Genomic DNA, 18,565 nt, shown 5'->3' with positions numbered 1-18,565 from the left:
GAAGTAATACGAGTAAAATTTTAGAAAACGAAAATGAAACCAGGAAGAGACCTTGAATCATAGGTGGTGCTGCAACTGGTGTATGCTTCTGTGATCGATTATGCGAAGGAAATATAATTGATGGTGAGACTGTTGGAGTTCTCAAGTTTCCAGAGGATGAAGGATGTGGAGATTTAACTGGAGAATTAACAGACCCTGCAAAAGCAACTCACAATCTGGTAAATTGTGAAGTAATACGAGTAAAATTTTAGAAAACGAAAATGAAACCGGGAAGAGACCTTGAATCATAGGTGGTGTTGCAACTGGTGTATGCTTCTGTGATCGATTATGCGAAGGAAATATAATTGATGGTGAGACTGTTGGAGTTCTCAAGTTTCCAGAGGATGAAGGATGTGGAGATTTAACTGGAGAATTAACAGACCCTGCAAAAGCAACTCACAATCTGGTGAACTGGGAAGTAATATGAGTAAAATTTTAGAAACAGAAAATGAAACCAAGAAGAGACCTTGAATCATAGGTGTGGTTGCAACTGGTGCATGCTTCTCTGATCGATTATGCGAAGGAAATATGATTGATGGTGACAATGTTGGAGTTCTCAAGTTTCCAGGAGATGATGGATGTGTAGATCTAACAGGAGAATGAATTGACCCTGCAAAAAACAACTAACAATCCAGTGACTTCTAGAGTAAGGTAAGTATAATTTTAGAAACAGAAAATGGAATCAAGAGGAGACCTTGAATTAGTGGGCTTCCAACTGGTGCATGCTTCCGTAATCGATGTGTAGAGAAAGGAGATATAATTGTTGGTGAGACTGTTGGAGTTATAAAGTTTGCAGAGGATGAGGGATGCAGAGATTTGACTGGTGAAGAAACAGGCCCTGCAAGAGCAACCAATGATCCAATAAGTTATAGTGTAACATTAATCAAGTCTATCCTAGATACAAAGGAATCATGAATAGACCTTGAAATATAGGTAGACTTGTAACTGGGGCATGATTCCGCAATCTTATGTTTGGTGGTGCTGCTACTGGGATGCTTGGTTTCCTTTGGGCTGCTCGAGATGGAATAATACTTGATGAAGAACTAACAGGCCCTACAAGAAAATAATAGAAAATTTAGAACTGCCAAAATTCTGGATGCTGCCATCAAAAAGAAAGAGTAGAAAAAAAAACACCTTTCACAACCCAATTATGAGGTGTAGGAACTATTAGCTGTGGTGCAGATGCAGCACTTGAGATTACTTTTGGGGGTCCAGATGGAATAGTAAATTGACTAGGAATATATCCTGGAAAAAGGCACCAAGAGTTTAATAATATCCATAGAATCATAGATTGAATATACCTATTGAAACCAGAAATAAAACTTTTTAAGAGACCTTCATGAACAGATGGAATTGCAAGTGGTGCATGCCTCCATGGTCTTTTATTTGAAGGCAGTGTTCGAGTTATACTTTGCAGCTTCTGGGGTGGTTGGGAAGCAATGATTAGAGGAGAAGCTGTGGGTCCTAAATATAAGAAATCATTCAACAATAGCTAGAATTAATGACACTGCAAAACTTAATGGGAGCCCTTCACAAAGTGCAGAAAAGTAGAATACCTACATTAATCTCTTTTAAAATGTTAAGGGAAGTTAATATTTTTAATGAAGGAATGGAAGAATACCATTATTTCCTTTGTGTTGTTCAGGTGGAAGGGCAGGATGGGTATAAAAATGCCCTGTAAAAAACTCACCTCTTTCAAAAAAAAGAAGCATCAAATGTATGTCTACCCACATCAAGAATGTTTGCAACGGATACCTTGATCTATAGGTGGAATTATGGTCAGTGCATGCCAATGTGACCTTATAATTGGTGATGGGGCTAAAAGTTTTCCTGGCCTTTTCAAGGGTGATCTGTAATGTTCATTGCTTGGAGAAGTTACATGCCCTAAAGATAAATGAGCAGTGCCATATTAGTAAAAAATATGACAATATTCTCCATAGAAAAAAGTTCAGGATTGTGGAAAGAAAGCATATCTACCTTTTACTCCTGAATAAGGTGATGGGGAAGAAATTATTATTGATGGTGTGAATGTATTCCTTGAGTTCCCTATGGGTTGATCAGGTGGAGGAGCAATCGGAGGAAAAGACACAGACCCTACCAAAGGCAACCAATTTGCCAATCATAAAGTATAATTTATGTGTATTTCTAGCTCAAATATTAAGAAGAAACCATAAGCAGACCTTGAGCCACAGGTAATGTTCTCACTGGCACATGTCTCAAACTTTTCCAGGGTTGGTTGCCCTCAGGAAATCTTGGTTTCATCTGGTATGGATCAAAAGGGGAAATGTTGTTAAAATAATATTAATATCTTCTATAATGGTCATCTTCTATTTTTAGCAGTCATCTTAGTTGTCGACTTATTTAGCTATTTAGCTTTTTAGTTGACTTATTTAGCTTGTTAAGTTAGCTTTTTATTATTTAGCCTTTTAAGCTATATTTAGCTTTCTAGCTTATTTGATTTCACTTTAACGACTAGTTCTATTTATAGAACATCGTCTTGTAACCTCTATATATACGTGTGTATATCGTTCAATGTAATCATCCGATTATTGAATCATTCATTCAATTTATTTTTCATGGTAGCAGAGCATGGAAATTAAAAATTTTGAAAGTTTTTGTTATTAAAATTTTTCAAATTTATTGAAGAGGTTTTTTTAAAACTGTTTTTTTTTTTAAAAAAAAGCAGGCTCTTTTTCTCTTCCTGGGCGGTTTTTTTTTTTTGCAAGTTGAAAATTTTCCTAGAGTTTCTGCAATTTTCGACTAGGGTTTTGAACCTTCAATTCAAGTCGAAATTTTATTCTGGTTGCAAATTCTTGGTGGGTTTTCCGAGACCCCAACTGGGTCATCGTCATATTTTTTTGGGTGCATCGTATTCCGTGCCTCGAATTTTGAGCTGTTAGATCTGCATTTTGATTTCTGATTCTTGGTGGGTTTTTCGAGAGTTTTTTAGGTTGGTCTCATATTTTTTGGGTGCCTCATTTTCCGTGCCTCAAATTTTGTGCCAGCGAATTTACCTTGGAATTTAAAACTGTCCGCGATTTCTGCTAATTCTGTAGACGTCGGGAATTTTGGTGTCTTCTGGGCACTGTTAATGCTGTACATTTGACCTAGGGTTTCTGCCCCTATTTTTTTTTTGAAAATTTTTTTCTATATTTTTCTGTTTCTCTTACAAAAAAAATCAGAGGTATTTTTTTATTTTCTGCAAATTATTATTTTTTTCTGATTATTTTCAAGAAAAATTTCAGGTTTTAAGTTTGTAGAAAATTTTAATTTTTGGGTTTTTTCCAAACCTCGAAATTGGTGCCTTGGAATTTGAGCCAGAATTCTCCTCTAGGGTTTCAGTTTTTTCAACAGCTGCTTCTATTTTGATTTTTTTTTAAATCCGATTCTTTTGTCTCTTGCTTTCACTCGGTTGACCTCGTTCAACCTCGATTTTTGTGATGGCATCTTTGACCAACATCATGTTGGAACACAGTCAAAAGTTCAGTGGCCTCAACTACAACACCTGGAAACAGCGCATGTTCACGATATCTGAATATTGTTACCTTTCTCAGATTGATTTAGGCTAGACCTCGTCTTTCAAGTCCCAGAGTTTTCACGATTTTTTCTTGAAAAATTGTCTATCGGTTTTCTGATTTTTTCCACAAAAAATCATGGGAGGGTTTTCACGATTTTTTCTTCAAAAATTGTTCGCAGAGTTTATAATTTTCCCTTAAAAATTATCTCATCTGTAATCTGCGATATTCGCGTAAGATTTTAGTTATCTGGGTTTTAATGTTTTTTTCCACAAAAACGATGATTTGTAACCTCAAACTTCTTGGTTTTTCAATTTTCTCCTCAAAATCATAAATTCTCTTTTCGAGCGTTCCTATTTCAAGGTTTGACGGTTTTTCCCTCAAAAATCGTGCTTTGTTGCAGTCAATTTGGGTTGCACCTGTCAGGGCGAACATTTGCAACTGTGGTATCTTGCAGTCTGTTTAGGAGTTGTTGGAGCAAACAATGCTCAATACTCTTCTGCAAAAAGGTTTGCTAATTTTTTCCTCAAAATCATGGTTTCAGGCTTCAGTAATTCGTGTGTGCTAGATCTCTAATTTGCGTGTGAAGGCTACATTAGCTTGGATGGGTTTTGGTACTCTTGGTCATTTACATTCTGCAGATCCTGGGAGGGTCTTCGTAGCAACAGATGGTCTATGCATTTGTGATCATAACACCTGCAGTGTCTTTCGTAGGGTATTGAGTAAGATGACCACTAGGGAGGGTGTTAAAATAATATTAATATCTTCTATTTTTAGCAGTCATCTTCTATTTTTAGCAGTCATCTTAGTTGTCGACTTATTTAGCTATTTAGCTTTTTAAGTTAGTTTTTTTATTATTTAGCTTTTTAAGCTATATTTAGCTTTTTAGCTTATTTGATTTCACTTTAACAACTAGTTCTATTTATAGAACATTGTCTTGTAACCTCTATATATACGTGTACATCGTTCAATGTAATCATCCGATTATTATTATTTTTATTTTTTTATCGGTAATTGGCCGAAGCCTGAATAGCTTTTGACTGGAGCTATGAACCAGTGGGGACACAGTAGGGGGCCCCATCCCCATTACATATCTTTGAATTATTATTATTATTAATATTATTATGTTTGATTAGATTGACCCAAGACCTTCCCCATCCTATGGAAGGCCAAGAGTCACAACTTAGAATCCCACTTCAGATGTCCCTATTGGGAATTGAACTTGGGTCTCCACAGTGAGAACCCAGTGTTTTAACCAATTAAGCTCAACCCCTTGGAAGTAATCATCCGATTATTGAATCATTCATTCAATTTATTTTTCAAATGCTAGGACCTGTAATCCAACATTACCAAGTTATGATAAAATTACTGTTTCTCAAAATATTTTTCCAATGTAGGAAGAATATCTACCTTGATGATCTTGATAATATGGAGGAGAATGAAGTGTTATGGATGGTGCCAACTTGGGTGTTACTCGGTACTCTGTTTGCGGTTCATAGGGTACACTAGCAGGAGCAGCAACATACCCTATATAATTAACAACAGAGAGCAACAAATTTACATCTGTACAAAAAAGACTCTCTGCCATTTAAGGATGATTAAGAAAATTTAGAGACCTTGATTCTTAGGTGCCAGAGTAACTGGTGCTTGTCTCTTTGATCTGTTCCTTGGCATCTCCAGATGAGGTAAAGTTGGTTTCTTCATAGGAGGTTTGAAAGGGAAAACACTTGGAGATGAAGCAGCTGGGCCTATAAAAATGTAGCAACTGGGCCAGCTATTAGTTACATTCTCTCAAACAAAACTTTCAAATTCTACTAATATATATTTACCTTCCACATATTGAAAATGTCCATGGGATGGAGATAGGATTGGAGGTGGCGCTTCCTGTGGTTCAGAGGGAAGGTCAATGGGAGGTGGATATCCAACAACTGCAAAAAAAGGAATTCAAATATGTTAAATCATACATGTCAGTGAATCAGGTCAATTCCTTGAATACAGACTACAATGGCAAAGTTTCCATTCAAGCATCAATATCCTTTTTGAGACAATCCCATTTCAATTTAATTAAGGTTCATGAAGTTACATTTATACTGACAAATTTACAGTGAGTTGTGGAAATGAGAAATAACAAAAAGACCAATATTTGTCAAAATAGCACTAATGTCACCAATTTGTATGTTCAAAAGGAACCAAAAATTTATTCATATTCTTGAACCATTCACAAATGCCATCCAAAAGACTGGGAAGGTAACATGAAAGCTATTCTGTAAAGTTGGATAGAAAAGAAAACAAAGAAAACAGACCTATAATCAAGTAGCCAGAAAGCTTTATGATCTATTTATGGAATAAGTTTCATTCTTCAATCAAGAGGTGTCATATGGTTACTCACTGGTCATGTTCATCACCTAAATGAAAAATAGGAAAAGGTGTATGGTGTACCATATCAAAAATATATTTTTCCAGAGACACTGCATCTAGCTAACTTTAGAGTTAGTTGATCCTTACAGAATTTATTGCCTTCTATATGAATCAAATTAGATGAAATTACCAAAATGGTATGACAGTTAGCCATACTGAATAATTTTGTTCTATTTATAATATATATACAAATGGTTGCTGATCCAAAAAATGATTATATATACCTGAAGGTCCTAAATATGTTTAGAACAGATACAGCACATTTAAAGCATTATCCACATCCAATGGTTGTTGAAGACCCTTACAACACTCTGGCCAAGTGAATCTAATTAAAGCAATTTAAAATTTATTTAGGATTTCATAATTTGCACCCATTGAATTTCCAACCAGACACCTAAGAGTAACATAAGGGTCTTGATTCAATCCCTATAAATTTTGGATCATGTAGAAAACTTAGGCATTGTTCTAACTCTACAGGCTTTCCAAAAATATCCAACCGATACAAAAAACCATGGATCAAAAACTCACCAAAACTCACATAAGCCGAAAGCACTCACAAATTGCAGAATAGAATGAGTGGCCTGCCCACTTACTTGTGAGTGAGTCTCAGCAAGTTGCAGGCTGGAACTCACTTCAAGAACTTGCAAGTCTGGGTCTGCAACTTGGCCCTAAATCTGCAATGCAGCCTGCATGCTGGAGCATGCTAAATACTTAAATTTTAGCACATGTGGACTACATACAGCATGCACTATATCTTTAACTGAAATTTTCTCTTTTTGAGCCCTCCACACCCTCACTTCTCAATCACACGGTGATCATTTTCCTTTGAGCTCTTCTTGTAACGATTTTAGGCAATTTGAGGAAGCAAGATTTCAGATATTTTAAAATATCTTCCAGATGTGCTTTTTCCTTGAATTTTTTTTAAAAAATTTCAAATTTGTTTTCTATATCAAAATTTTCCCAAACATTTAGAAATGTTGTGTTTTACATGTACATTTGTGTTTTACATGCATTCTGTGATGTCCCCTCTTTGAATTTAAACCATGATAAACCCAAACGCCCATAATAAAATATTATAGAAAGGAGGGCCTCAATTAAAATTATTAATAAAAATAAAATATAAAAATATAAAATTAAAATATAAATAAAATATGAAATTTTATTTTCGATAATAATTCCTTCAAAACAAGGGTCATGAAGGAAATCAAAGAGTTACATCTTTGGAGGGAAAATCTATTTAAGAGAAGCCAAGCAAGGAGAAGAGATATACATGTGAATAATTATATTATCTGACTTTTACTCCTTGTGGAGCATGGAACTTCAGTTCAATTAACTTGAGGACAAAACCCCTCTAGGTCTGGAATCAGAGAATGAAAACCTCTGATTCAAACTATTTGTATTGAGCCAATAATATTTGATTCTTATTGGTTTATCACTGAGTTACTGGTCCTGGTACTAGATTGGGTTCAGGTGTTCAGGTACCTTGTCCAACAGCTTAAGTGGATTGTTGCTCCAAAAAGTGAAGGCAAATACAAAGACAATTATGGAAGAGCAAAAGAAATATTAGTATAAGAATAAATGATTAATATTTCCGAATAAGTGGACTGATGAAAGAAACCGCAAACTCATCAACATTCAAGTGGCTTCAAATAGTTAAATGGTGTTCTTGAGGTCAATCGATGTCTATAGCAAACTAAATAATGTTGAAAATCTAAGCTAAATGTTGGAGGAGGTTTTGTAAAGAGGTTGAGAGAGAAAATGTGATCCAATCTGCAAATCTAATACAATAGTGTATGTAGTGGCATGGAGACTACCTGAAGAGAGGTGCCCAACACATTTTTGGAGCCCTTTTGTTGCCCTTTGCCCTGGTCTCCTGTTGGAGACGAAGACAAATTTAAATACCAAATTCACAATGGAAAACAAAAGGAATGTTTTACTTCCTCTCCTTATTCAAAATCCCCTTGAACTTGGCTGAAAAAATTGAAAGACTCTAAAGGAACTTTCTATGGACTAGGACTGAGGAAATGAAAAGATTTGCACTAGTTAGCTGGGATAAAATTTGCCTCCCAAAGTCCTCTGGGGGTCTTGGGATAAGGAAAATAATCCACCTGAACAAAGCAATCATGGCTAAGGTTGGTTGAAATCTTAGTTTGGAAAACAAAGACTAGGGTACTCTCATGGGTGCTAAGTACCTAAACCATGAAAAATATTACAGGTTTCTATCTGAGTCTGGCTATCCGAGTGGTTCTAAGATCCGGAATAATATTCAAGTCCCATAGAATAATCTCTATGGGCCTTAAATGGCAGATTGGGAATGGTAGACTTATTCACTTTTGGGAGGACAAATGGTTGACTGATCAACCTCCTGCTACTCACCCCTTTTACAAGGCTCCCAGAAACAGCTGAAGATTTTTTTGGTTCCTATGTTTCGGATTACATCTCACATAACAATCTTGGGGTGGATGTGACAATGTGCGGTCAGAATCAGGCCATCTATTTGGAATACCCTCAACACTACAAGATGAGCTCCAAGCCTCCACCAAATCAGTCTCCCCCTCTTCCCCAAGGTGAACAATTTTGTTTGGACCAAGAATTCCAAAGGAAACTTTTCTGTCAAATCGTCTTACAACATGCTATTGAAGGATGATAACAATGGTGGTTTTTGGAGGAAAGTCTGGATTTATCAGCTCCTCCCTAAGTAATTTCTTTTGGTGGACGGTTATGCACAATAAAATCCTGCCCCAGGATAATCTTACTAAACATGGTTTCCAACTTCCTAACATATGTGTTCTCTGTAAGCAGGATGAAGAAACGATTCCACACATTCTTCTCCATTGCACTTTTGCTCACAAGGTGTGGGGTTATGTGCTGCAAAAATGAGAAATCAATTAGAACATGAACAAAGAGATACCTCCCCTTATTGACAACTAGATTGGCCCTTCTTACCATCCCCTTATTAGGGAACTATGGAAACAAATCCCTCCTCACATTGGCTGAAGCTTCTTTCAGGGATGAAGAGAAGTTTCCTTAGGAAGTTTTTATAATTTTCTATAAGCTCTTAATGGACAATGTCTCTGTTTCCCACTGGGCTTTCCCTTCTTGCCCTCCTACCCCCTTTGATGAGACCCTTGTGAATAGTTGAGGTCTGCCTAATTCCTATTCCAAGTTTGATAACTCAAAGAAGATAGCCAAAATCAAGACTAAATGGTCTCCCGCTTGAAATGGCTGGTGTAAACTGAACTTCGATGGGGCGGCCCGGGGTAACCTAGGCCCGGCTGGGGGAGGAGGAATTATTTTCTCCCCAACTGAGGCTATGATGGCTGGTAATGTGGGAGGCATTGCCTTTGGCACGAATAATCAAGATGAGGGCATGGCCCTTCTCTGGGGGGTCAAGTTTGCCCTCTCAATTAGTATCAAGCATCTCATCATTGAGGGTGATTCTAAACTAATTATAGATGTTGTTAAGGGTTCCAATACTCCAAGTTGGAAACTAGAAGGTATGGTGATTGACGTTAGGAAACTTCTTGTGGGTTTGAAGTCGTTTGAGTTGAAACATACCTTCGGAGAAAGGAATATGGTTGTTGATGCTTTGGCTATCATGGGTATAGCTACAGTGCCCCTGAATTGTTGACGGAGCTTTCAGTGTTTACCTAAAAATGTGTGACGACTCCTATCTAAGGAGTGGTCAGTGGACCATTGATTTTAACTATGTGTTGATGTGTATTTTGTAGACGACCTAACACAGAATAAAATACCCAGAGGTATCTTATCCTCTCTTGAATAAAGCCTCTGAATGCTGAAGATGTCGCGAAAAGGATCAATCGGGATGACTTCAAGGTTCTTCGTTGTAGGATCTCTACGTGTGGATAAGCACCAATGGTCGTTGTGTATGCTGTTTCTTCAAGGGGCCTTACGTACTTTTAGAGAAAGCTTGTTCGTATTACTCTCTTTTCAACTGCAGGAACAAGATTTTCCTAACACTAACAGATTTTCAAAAAATGTCAAAAGGTAAGGGTTTCAAGGAAGAGATACTTAAACTATTCCTAAGAATGACTCAATGAAGACTAGACTTGATAAGATTCTACCAATTTCAGTTTCGCCAAGAAATTACAACTCTACTAGAATTGATGCGATCTTCCAAGGGGATTCAATAGTTTTTCAAATCATCAAGGATATAGATACTCTCATAGAGATACATATCAATACTTCCAGGGATGATTGAATTCTTAATTAATCTCAAGGTTTCCAGTTGACCACACAAGGCGTCCTTACAATCAGTAAGAAGCTAGTGGTTTCGAATGTGAATCTTACCAAAGATCAAGCACAACACTTAGTCTTTCAAACTTAAACTTAAATTCTATTTCAACTGAGAATGATTCAAGAAGATAAACAATCATGAAGATAGCCACAAGTATTGCAATAAAACACCATAACTTCAATATTTTATTGATCTCAAAGCCAAATGGACAACAATTGTTCAAAATTCTTTCTTCACTACTCAATCTTGCTACACAATAACTTTCTTTTCTCTAAGCTCTCTCTCTTTCTCTAACTTCTAACTTTTCTAACTATCAAAATGAAAATGAGTGAGGGTATATATAGCATCCTCAAATACAATGAATGGCCCAGATCAAAAGAAGATCAACGGCTGAGATTTTGACACCTAAACCCTAATTAGGGTTTGTTACAAAAAGGTCCCCATTTAGATAAACATCATTAAATGCATAGCCAATAATTAACTGGCACAAATATCAAGGAAACATAGACCAATAGGAATTAAGCTACCACATCATCCTATAACAACTTTTCATCTAGAATTTTGTTCCCTTTTCTATGCTCTTTCTTAGCATATTCAATGAATCTGGACACAGCTCTCTTGATCTCAATAATAGGAATCTTAGGAAGATTCTTCATTCGTTCTTCCAAGTGAAGGACCTGATCGAAGGCAGTGAGAAGAGTTGTCTCCCATCCAAGTTCAAGTTCGTTGGTCTTCTCAATCAGGAACATAGTAGTGTACATTTGATCTCGTTGCTTATCAGTGATGATGCTCTCTTCTTTGCAAAAGATGACCTTGATTCTATCTTCCAACTCTTGGATGTCCACATCTGTCTCGACCTCGATCCACCTGTCAAGAATGGTACACAACACCTCAAATACCTTATCTTGAATTGGATGAATAATGCTTTCAACTTGGCTACATCTGGTATTGACGTCCTCAAAAAGGACCTCCTTCATCTGGAGCAGAGCTGACCACTACAAGAGGTTATGAGTTCCTTCATCCATTATCTTTTCATGTGCCAGAATACGTCTTGGTGTTTCTCTTATCACTTGTAAGACAGGAATGATAACATCTCTAGTATGAGTGAATGCAGCTACAGTTATCATTAGATTATGGATAATCTCAAGGACCTGAATAGCTCGATGAACTGTCTTCATCATTCTCGTTGCAAATTCAACGGCTACCGTGTGGGATTTATCAATGCAAGAACTCATAAGTTGAACCAAGCTCTTTACTCTTTCTGCCTCACCCACTAATTCAAGAGGGAGTGCTTGTAAAGGGGATACTGCTGGATCCTGATGTCTTAAGGGCTGATTGAGATGACTAAAATAGCTTCTCCAAGCACTGACCTCCCTCTCAAGCTTCTTATTCTTTTCCATTTCTTCTTTAAGTTTGTCTTTAAGTGCTTCAAATGAATCGGTTGCTTCTTCCATTGCTTGTTCGGAGGTAAGTGGACCAAGCTCAAATGTTTCTAAGTCATACTCATCTGCAAGAATCTCACCCTCATATTTGTCCACTACTGGTGTAGCTACTTGCAATTTCCTGGATTCTGTCTCATCTCTAATTACCTTGGACATCTTTGTGGCCGCCTTCTTTTCCATTACCTCTTGAGAATTTCCTATGAGGTTTTCTAAATCAAATACATATTCTTCCTCTTCAACCACAACTACCCTTGTCAGTCTCTTTTTTAACCAATCTGGAATGGCGGATCTTGTTTCCCTTACTTGTATTTCTTTAAGCAGTGGTCTATCCTCTCGGAAAGGAGATGTCACTTCATCATCATTCTTCTCTTCATGTAGCTCATTAGCATCAACTTGGGGAGATTGACTTGATGAATGTTGAGGCGTCTGTCCCTTTTCTTGCTTGTCATTTTGTACCATGGATTCCATAGATTCGTCAATTTCATATACCATCTTCCCCTGATCTTCTCCTTGATTTGCCTTCTTTTCATGTCGAGAAGATGTGCTTGGTGGGTGATCCGGGTTTGTTTTCTGTTTCTTCTTGGAAGGTTCCCTTTTTTCAAGTCTTTCTTTTCTCTTTGAGCCTTTGGAATGAGAAGTATTCTCACTCACTCTTGCTCTCCTTCTTCTGGTCTTGCCTCCAAAGTAAATGTCATTGATACATTCTGCTCCTTCAACTTTTGATGTTGTACATCCACCCATCTGCGAGTGCATGATAAAACGGGAGCCATCAAAGCTCTCAAGTCTAAAACCTCGGGCTCATTCCAATCTATCTTCACTTCTTTGTCTTCTTTCTCATAGGATGACTGGAGGTATCTACCATTATCCTGGGCTTGATCAGCTACTCTATAAACTTTGCATTTCCTGATGAGATCTAAGGGTAGCCGGGAATGCATCTTTCTTTTAACCTCTAAATCACCTGGGAGATTCATCCAAAAGTCCTCCACCTGAAACTCATGCTTGTACTTCCTGCCGACTATCTCCTCCATACAACCATGAGGATCAAAATTCTCCCGCAAGGCAAAGAATGAGAATGAGTATAAAGATAATTCCTTCTCTGCATCTTCCGAGGCTTGAGTGTTAGGACACACCTCAACTGAATTCCCTAGTATGATGGGCACGGGAATTCCATTTCCATGCTTGTGTCTGGATGCCTTCGCATAAGCTACCAACTGTCTAGTCACCTCAAGTAGTACTATCCTGTCTGTTGGATATCTTGGCAACATGTAAGGTGGTGAAGGACACCCGTGAACTCTGATGTATGTGAACTTTTGAAACTGGATGAACCAGGCGCCATACTTCTTCACAAGGTCTTGTGCATCCAAAGACAGACGATTGTGAATTCCTCCTTGCAATATCCTAGTAATGTTCATCGTGAAGGTATCATTGACTAACTTGTAGTCACTTCTAGGCGGATGATGGAGATGAACATAAGAATCACAAACCCTTATTTCTCCGGGTCCTCTTCTGATCACTCCTCTGTGAGGTAGCCCTGCATACTCGAAACTCCTAATTAAGGCATATATAACATATGAGCTCATGTGGAATGATTTGGTGGGTCTTAGCCTTCTCAACTGCACATCCAAACAATTGCTAATGATTTTGGCCCAATGAAGCATTCCCTTTCCTTGGACTATCATTTGAATGAAGAAGAACATCCACTTTTCGAAGAAGAAGGCTTGAGGAGCCCCTGTAAGTCGATTGAGCAAAGTTATCAAATCTCTGTATTCCTCCTGGAAGTCGATCCTATGCGGTGTATTGGGAATCTTGTTCAGGCGAGGCCGACTTTTGAGCAACCAATTCTTATTGATGAGATTCAGACAAGTCTCAGGATCATCTTCATAGATCGACCTCGCTCCTTCCACGCTCTTGTAAATCATGTCTTTATGGTCCGGAAGATGAAGAGCTTCCCCTATAGCTTCCTCTGACAGGTAGGCCAAGATGTTTCCGTCCTTGGTTACGATCGTCCTTGATTGTGAGTCAGTGGTGGGCACACTCAATCATCAGCTCATGACACTTGGTGGCGGGAGGGAAACTTGCAGCCTTGATGATGCCACTTTCAATTATCCTCCTCGCAACAGGTGATGGCTTGCCAATGTGGGGGACCTCTCGAAACTTCTTCACATTGAAGTTTCCTAAGTTGGTGTCTACGATATTACTCCACTTGGACACGATCCTAGTCTCCAACTCGTCACCCCTCTGATCTTCTTTGATGAGAGCTTGCCGACTAGTAGATCCTCTGGCTTTGGGGGTCGCCATTTGATGTCTACACAAAAATTTCAAAATTAGTCTTTAAGCATCATACTTTAAAGCATAGAAATTAAGACTCCTCAAAGGGAAGATTTAAGATATTAATGATAAATCTAGAATTCCTCATTTCTCAATTAATTATGAATGGAATCAAACTTTCAAAGACCTTTTTCTAAAAAATTGCTATGAAATTAAAACAAGCCTTGAAAAATGATTCCCCATACCTTCCCTTGAGTGCTTAACTATAAAACCTTGGAAAATGATAAAAGAAGACCGGATTTTGCTGGACAAGGGTTAAATTATAGTCTTCCTTTGGATGAATTACGCCTCCATTAGCCTTCAAAAGAGCTTCACCTTCTTTAGCCTCCAACACTTAGCAAAAATTCTCCTCCAATCTGTTGGATTTCGCTCCTCAATTTGCTCCTCAAAATCGCACCTAGAAGGAATGAATGAATGATTTGAAATTTGAAGCAACACTCCCCCTTTATATAGGGCGCTCACCCTAATCCCTTCAAGGCCGACTTGGCAAATAAGGGGTAAAAATAAATAAATAAATCCTTGAAAAGGTGGCCGACTTGGCAAATATGGGGTAAAAATAAATTTTTAAGCGCTCATTTTGTATTTTTTAATTTTAAAAAATTAATTTTAATGCCTCCAAGGTGAATTTTTTAATTATTTTAAGGCCTAAAAATTAATTTATTAAATTGCCAATGCCTTAATTAATACGAATTTAATTCAACCTCCCAAATGTCTTGAATTTAGGTAATTTAGTGCAAATTAGGGAATATCAAGGTTTGATCAATGCTTAATGAAACTTCCTAATGATTTCGCCCTGGACCCTCTGGAAGGGTTAGGAGCGATTTTCTCAATTTAGTCCCGAATATCTCATTCCTTGACTCCAAAATCTCCTAGCGGGTGAATTTATACCTAATTAAAGTCTTGCATTTCAACTTTTGGTATTTCACATGAGGAAATTAGGTGAAAATGTGGATTTCGCCCTGGGCCCTCTGGAAGGGTCAGGAGCGATTTTTTTTATTCTAGGCCATAATCCACCTTAGCTTGATCATTGAACTCTTCCAAGGCAATCTCCAAGGTCCATTTCCTTGTATCACTGAGTTGGCTCATCAAAATTTTGAAGGAAATAGTGCATTTAGGGGAATTTCGCTCTGGACCCTCTGGAAGGGTCAAGAGCGAAATTCATAATTGGGCTCAAAATTTTCATTTTCTAAAGTTCAAAACCTCTTCAAGGCATTCCAAATAGGTTCTTTCACTGAATTCCAGGCTTAGTTTCATTCAACTTAGGAGGACGAAGGTGATTTTAGGGTTTTTCGCCCTGGACCCTCTAGAAGGGTCAGGAGTGATTTTTCCTCCTTAGGCTTACTCCTTCATCAACTTTTGTTGAATCTTTCACTCATAGCTACGCAATGTTCTTCCTCATTCAATCCACCCAAGTTTGACTTGATCTTGCAAAGGTAAAATAGGGATTTTTTAGATTTTCGCCCTGGACCCTCTGGAAGGGTCAGGAGCAAATTTTGAGTTTCAGGCCTATTCCTTCATGCTTTTTAACTTCAAATCACTTCTAAGGCATAGAACATCATGCCTCTCTCCCATCCAAGTCCTAAAAAGTGAAATCTTGTCTTAAATTTGCAAGAAAAAGGGAGAATTTAGAAATTTCGCCCTGGACCCTCTGGAAGGGTCAGGAGCAAATTTCTTCCTTAGCTTCAAAACTTGCATTCATGGCAATCCAATTCAACTTCAAGGCCATTCAAACGTCTTGTCAAACCCATGTCTAAGCTTGGTCTAGTCCAATCTTTGGAAGAAAAGATAGGTTTTGGGATTTTCGCCCTGGACCCTTTGGAAGGGTCAAGAGCAAAAATCCTTTTCTAGGCTTGGTTGCTTCCTCTTGACCATCCCAATTATCTTCAAAGGACAAAAGATACTTCCTCACATTCATTCAAACCATAAAAAATCAAAAATTGTTTTGACCTTGCAAGAAAAAGGTGATTTTAGGAATTTCGCTCTGGAGCCTCTGGAAGGGTCAGGAGCGAAATTCACAATTGAGCTCAATTCTTCCACCTTTTGATAATTTCTTCCAACCTTGACATATTCTCAGGGGCAATTCCTTCTGAGTTTCATCTTATCCCCCACTTGGTTTAGCCAAATTTGATAGCAAAAAGGTGTTTTTGAGAAAATTCGCTCTGGGCCCTCTGGAAGGGTCAGGAGCGATTTTCACTATTTTGACCAAAATCCTTCATTTTTTCACCTTGAAGCTTCTTTGCTAAGTATGATTTCACCTTCCACTGTGCTAGTAATAAAGTCTCATGTCCAAGGAAGGCCAAAAAATGTGATTATGAGGAATTTCGCTCTGGACCCTCTGGAAGGGTCAGGAGCGAAATTGCCTTTCTTGGGCAGAATCCTTCATTTTCTTCATCTCCAAACATACCTAAAGGTTTCAACATGCTCTTTCCACCTTTCATCATGCCTTTAATATTCCAATTTGACCAAACTGAGCAAGAAATGTCTCTCATAAAGATTTTCGCCCTGGACCCTCTGGAAGGGTCAGGAGCGAAAATTAGGTTTTAAGCAAAATCCTTCATTCTTTTAAGTTGAAACTTTCTCAGGAGGCAAAAGGGAGTTGTCCTTGTTTCATTCATGCCCAAAACTTGACCCTTTTCATTGCAAGATGAGAGCTATTCAAAATTTCGCTCAGGACCCTCTGGAAGGGTCAGGAGCGAAATTCACCTTCCTTGTCCAAAAATCTTCATTTTGCACGCTTCCAAATCTTCAAATGTATCAAATGACGTCCAATCTTTCCCCCAAGATGCCCTGCACATCACAATTTAGCCAAAGTCAGTGAAAAATAAGCTCAAATAAAATTTTCGCCCTGGACCCTCTAGAAGGGTCAGGAGCGAATTTTCTTTTCTAAGCCAAATTGCTCAATTTTCAAGTTTGAAACCATCTCACCAGGCAAAGTTAGATCATTTTCTAGGCTAGAAACAGGATTATAAGTCGACTCAAAGCAAGAAATTGTGTTTAGAATGAAATTCGCTTTGGGCCCTCTGGAAGGGTCAGGAGCGAAAATCTTCTTTCAAGCATCATCTTGCTCTCCAAAATCGATCAAATCCCTTTCTAGGCAAGAACACATAAATTCATCTTCAAACATATCAAAACTTAGCCAAAATTGTGAAGGAAATCCAGTTACAAAGATTTTCACTCTGGACCCTTTGGAAGGGTCAGGAGCGAAAATCAAGCTTTGAGCTTAATTCTTGACCTTTTAAACTCCAAATTTCCCTAAGAGGTAAGCAAAGACCACCATTCATGCATCCCCATCAAAATCCTGTCTTTCATCAAGCGAAAATGAGAAGTTTTCAAAATTTCGCTCTAGACCCTCTAGAAGGGTCAGGAGTGAAAATTAGGTTTCCAAGCTTGATTCACTTCATTCTCCCTTTAACTTAACCAAATCAACTCCCTTTCTTCAGTGACTATGCTTAGTTGACTCAAACTCAGAAACAAATAGGACCTTACCAAGAAAGATCTTCTTTCAATCTAGACCTGACCTGAGACCTATTCATCCTGCCTCTGACCTAACCAATTTGACTCTCCTGAAAGGCATGTTTCATTCTGGCAATCTTGAATCCTCAGGCAGATGACTAACAATTCCCCAAAATTTGGCTAGACTTAGCCATGAAAGAAACCCTAAAACGAGCTTCTAAGGTTTAGCCCTAATCCAGCCAGCCCAGGCAAACCACTCACTCACTCAAAACCCAAAAAGCAGAGAGAAAACAAACAAAGAGAAAACAAAACCCTAAGGCAAAAAGAGGGGGTCCCCATCCTAATGGGGCGATGTGTGAAATGGTCACAACACTATGATGGTTAGCGACAATTTTAATCGGATTGATAGTATCCCTTATCTGCTCAATTGTAGTTTGGTTTGGATTGGTATGTTCTATGTTTCAAATTTGGGAGGCTATTGGCGAGAGTTTTTGGATTGAGTCATTATGATGACTAGGATTGAAAGTTGGCAACCTTTTCAATTTTTTATAGGTAATGAGTGGGTCGATAAGTTGACTTGGATAAGTGATGTGGCCCATATAACTCAATGGCGATCCCTTGGGATTTATGTGCTACCATGATGGGCCCATATGGTGACATGGCACCATGCTAGTTGACTGGCCAATGTGGTGCCCTTTGGTTGTCACATCATGATGATGATCATTATGATCAATTGTGACTATTGTACTTCTTATATCCCCAAAGGGATTAAAAAATTCATGTTGCGGTCACATCTATATTGCAACCTTGAATCCTCACAATTTGTTGGAGATTATGAATAGTTGTCTTTCCTTACTTGGTCTCTTTTCTATACTAAGGGCGTCAAGTGGCACATTTGGCATCTGAAATGGATGATGCCAAGTAATATGTCTTATCACTCCAACATGCATCCCATTTACTCCATATCTATTTGGAGAATTCCTATTCTATTATTTGCTTGTTGGTTTCTTAGAAGGTAAAAATTGCTAAGTTTGTTATGCTTGCTACTGCTATGAGTATGGGAGGCAACAAGGTGAGAATTGAACCTAGCACCCACTCCAAATTCAAAGATG

At 38.1% G+C, this 18,565-nt stretch overlaps 1 protein-coding gene across 34 annotated transcripts in view; it reads right to left on the bottom strand.

Annotated features, from left to right (window-relative positions):
- Window positions 1-18,565, bottom strand: part of LOC131045786 (uncharacterized) — a 75,022-nt gene that overhangs the window by 7,421 nt on the left and 49,036 nt on the right. For 18 of the 34 annotated variants that reach the window (XM_057979416.2, XM_057979422.2, XM_057979417.2 and 15 more), the window contains 12 exons: window positions 5,384-5,482; window positions 5,171-5,302; window positions 4,965-5,081; window positions 1,795-1,923; window positions 1,661-1,714; window positions 1,375-1,503; window positions 1,174-1,284; window positions 961-1,092; window positions 734-877; window positions 506-649; window positions 279-422; window positions 52-195 (listed from right to left, as the gene is read on the bottom strand). In XM_057979416.2, the coding sequence (XP_057835399.2) occupies window positions 52-195; window positions 279-422; window positions 506-649; window positions 734-877; window positions 961-1,092; window positions 1,174-1,284; window positions 1,375-1,503; window positions 1,661-1,714; window positions 1,795-1,923; window positions 4,965-5,081; window positions 5,171-5,302; window positions 5,384-5,482 (1,479 nt within the window). The remainder of the gene's footprint in view (window positions 1-51; window positions 196-278; window positions 423-505; window positions 650-733; window positions 878-960; window positions 1,093-1,173; window positions 1,285-1,374; window positions 1,504-1,660; window positions 1,715-1,794; window positions 1,924-4,964; window positions 5,082-5,170; window positions 5,303-5,383; window positions 5,483-18,565) is intronic. The other 16 variants (XM_057979405.2, XM_057979410.2, XM_057979418.2 and 13 more) reach the window with 13 other exon arrangements.

Source organism: Cryptomeria japonica, chromosome 5 (assembly GCF_030272615.1).
Source record: "Cryptomeria japonica chromosome 5, Sugi_1.0, whole genome shotgun sequence".
Taxonomy (NCBI): Eukaryota; Viridiplantae; Streptophyta; class Pinopsida; order Cupressales; family Cupressaceae; genus Cryptomeria; species Cryptomeria japonica.
Note: the sequence above shows the minus strand (reverse complement) of the source record. Positions and strands in the feature narration are given on the sequence as shown.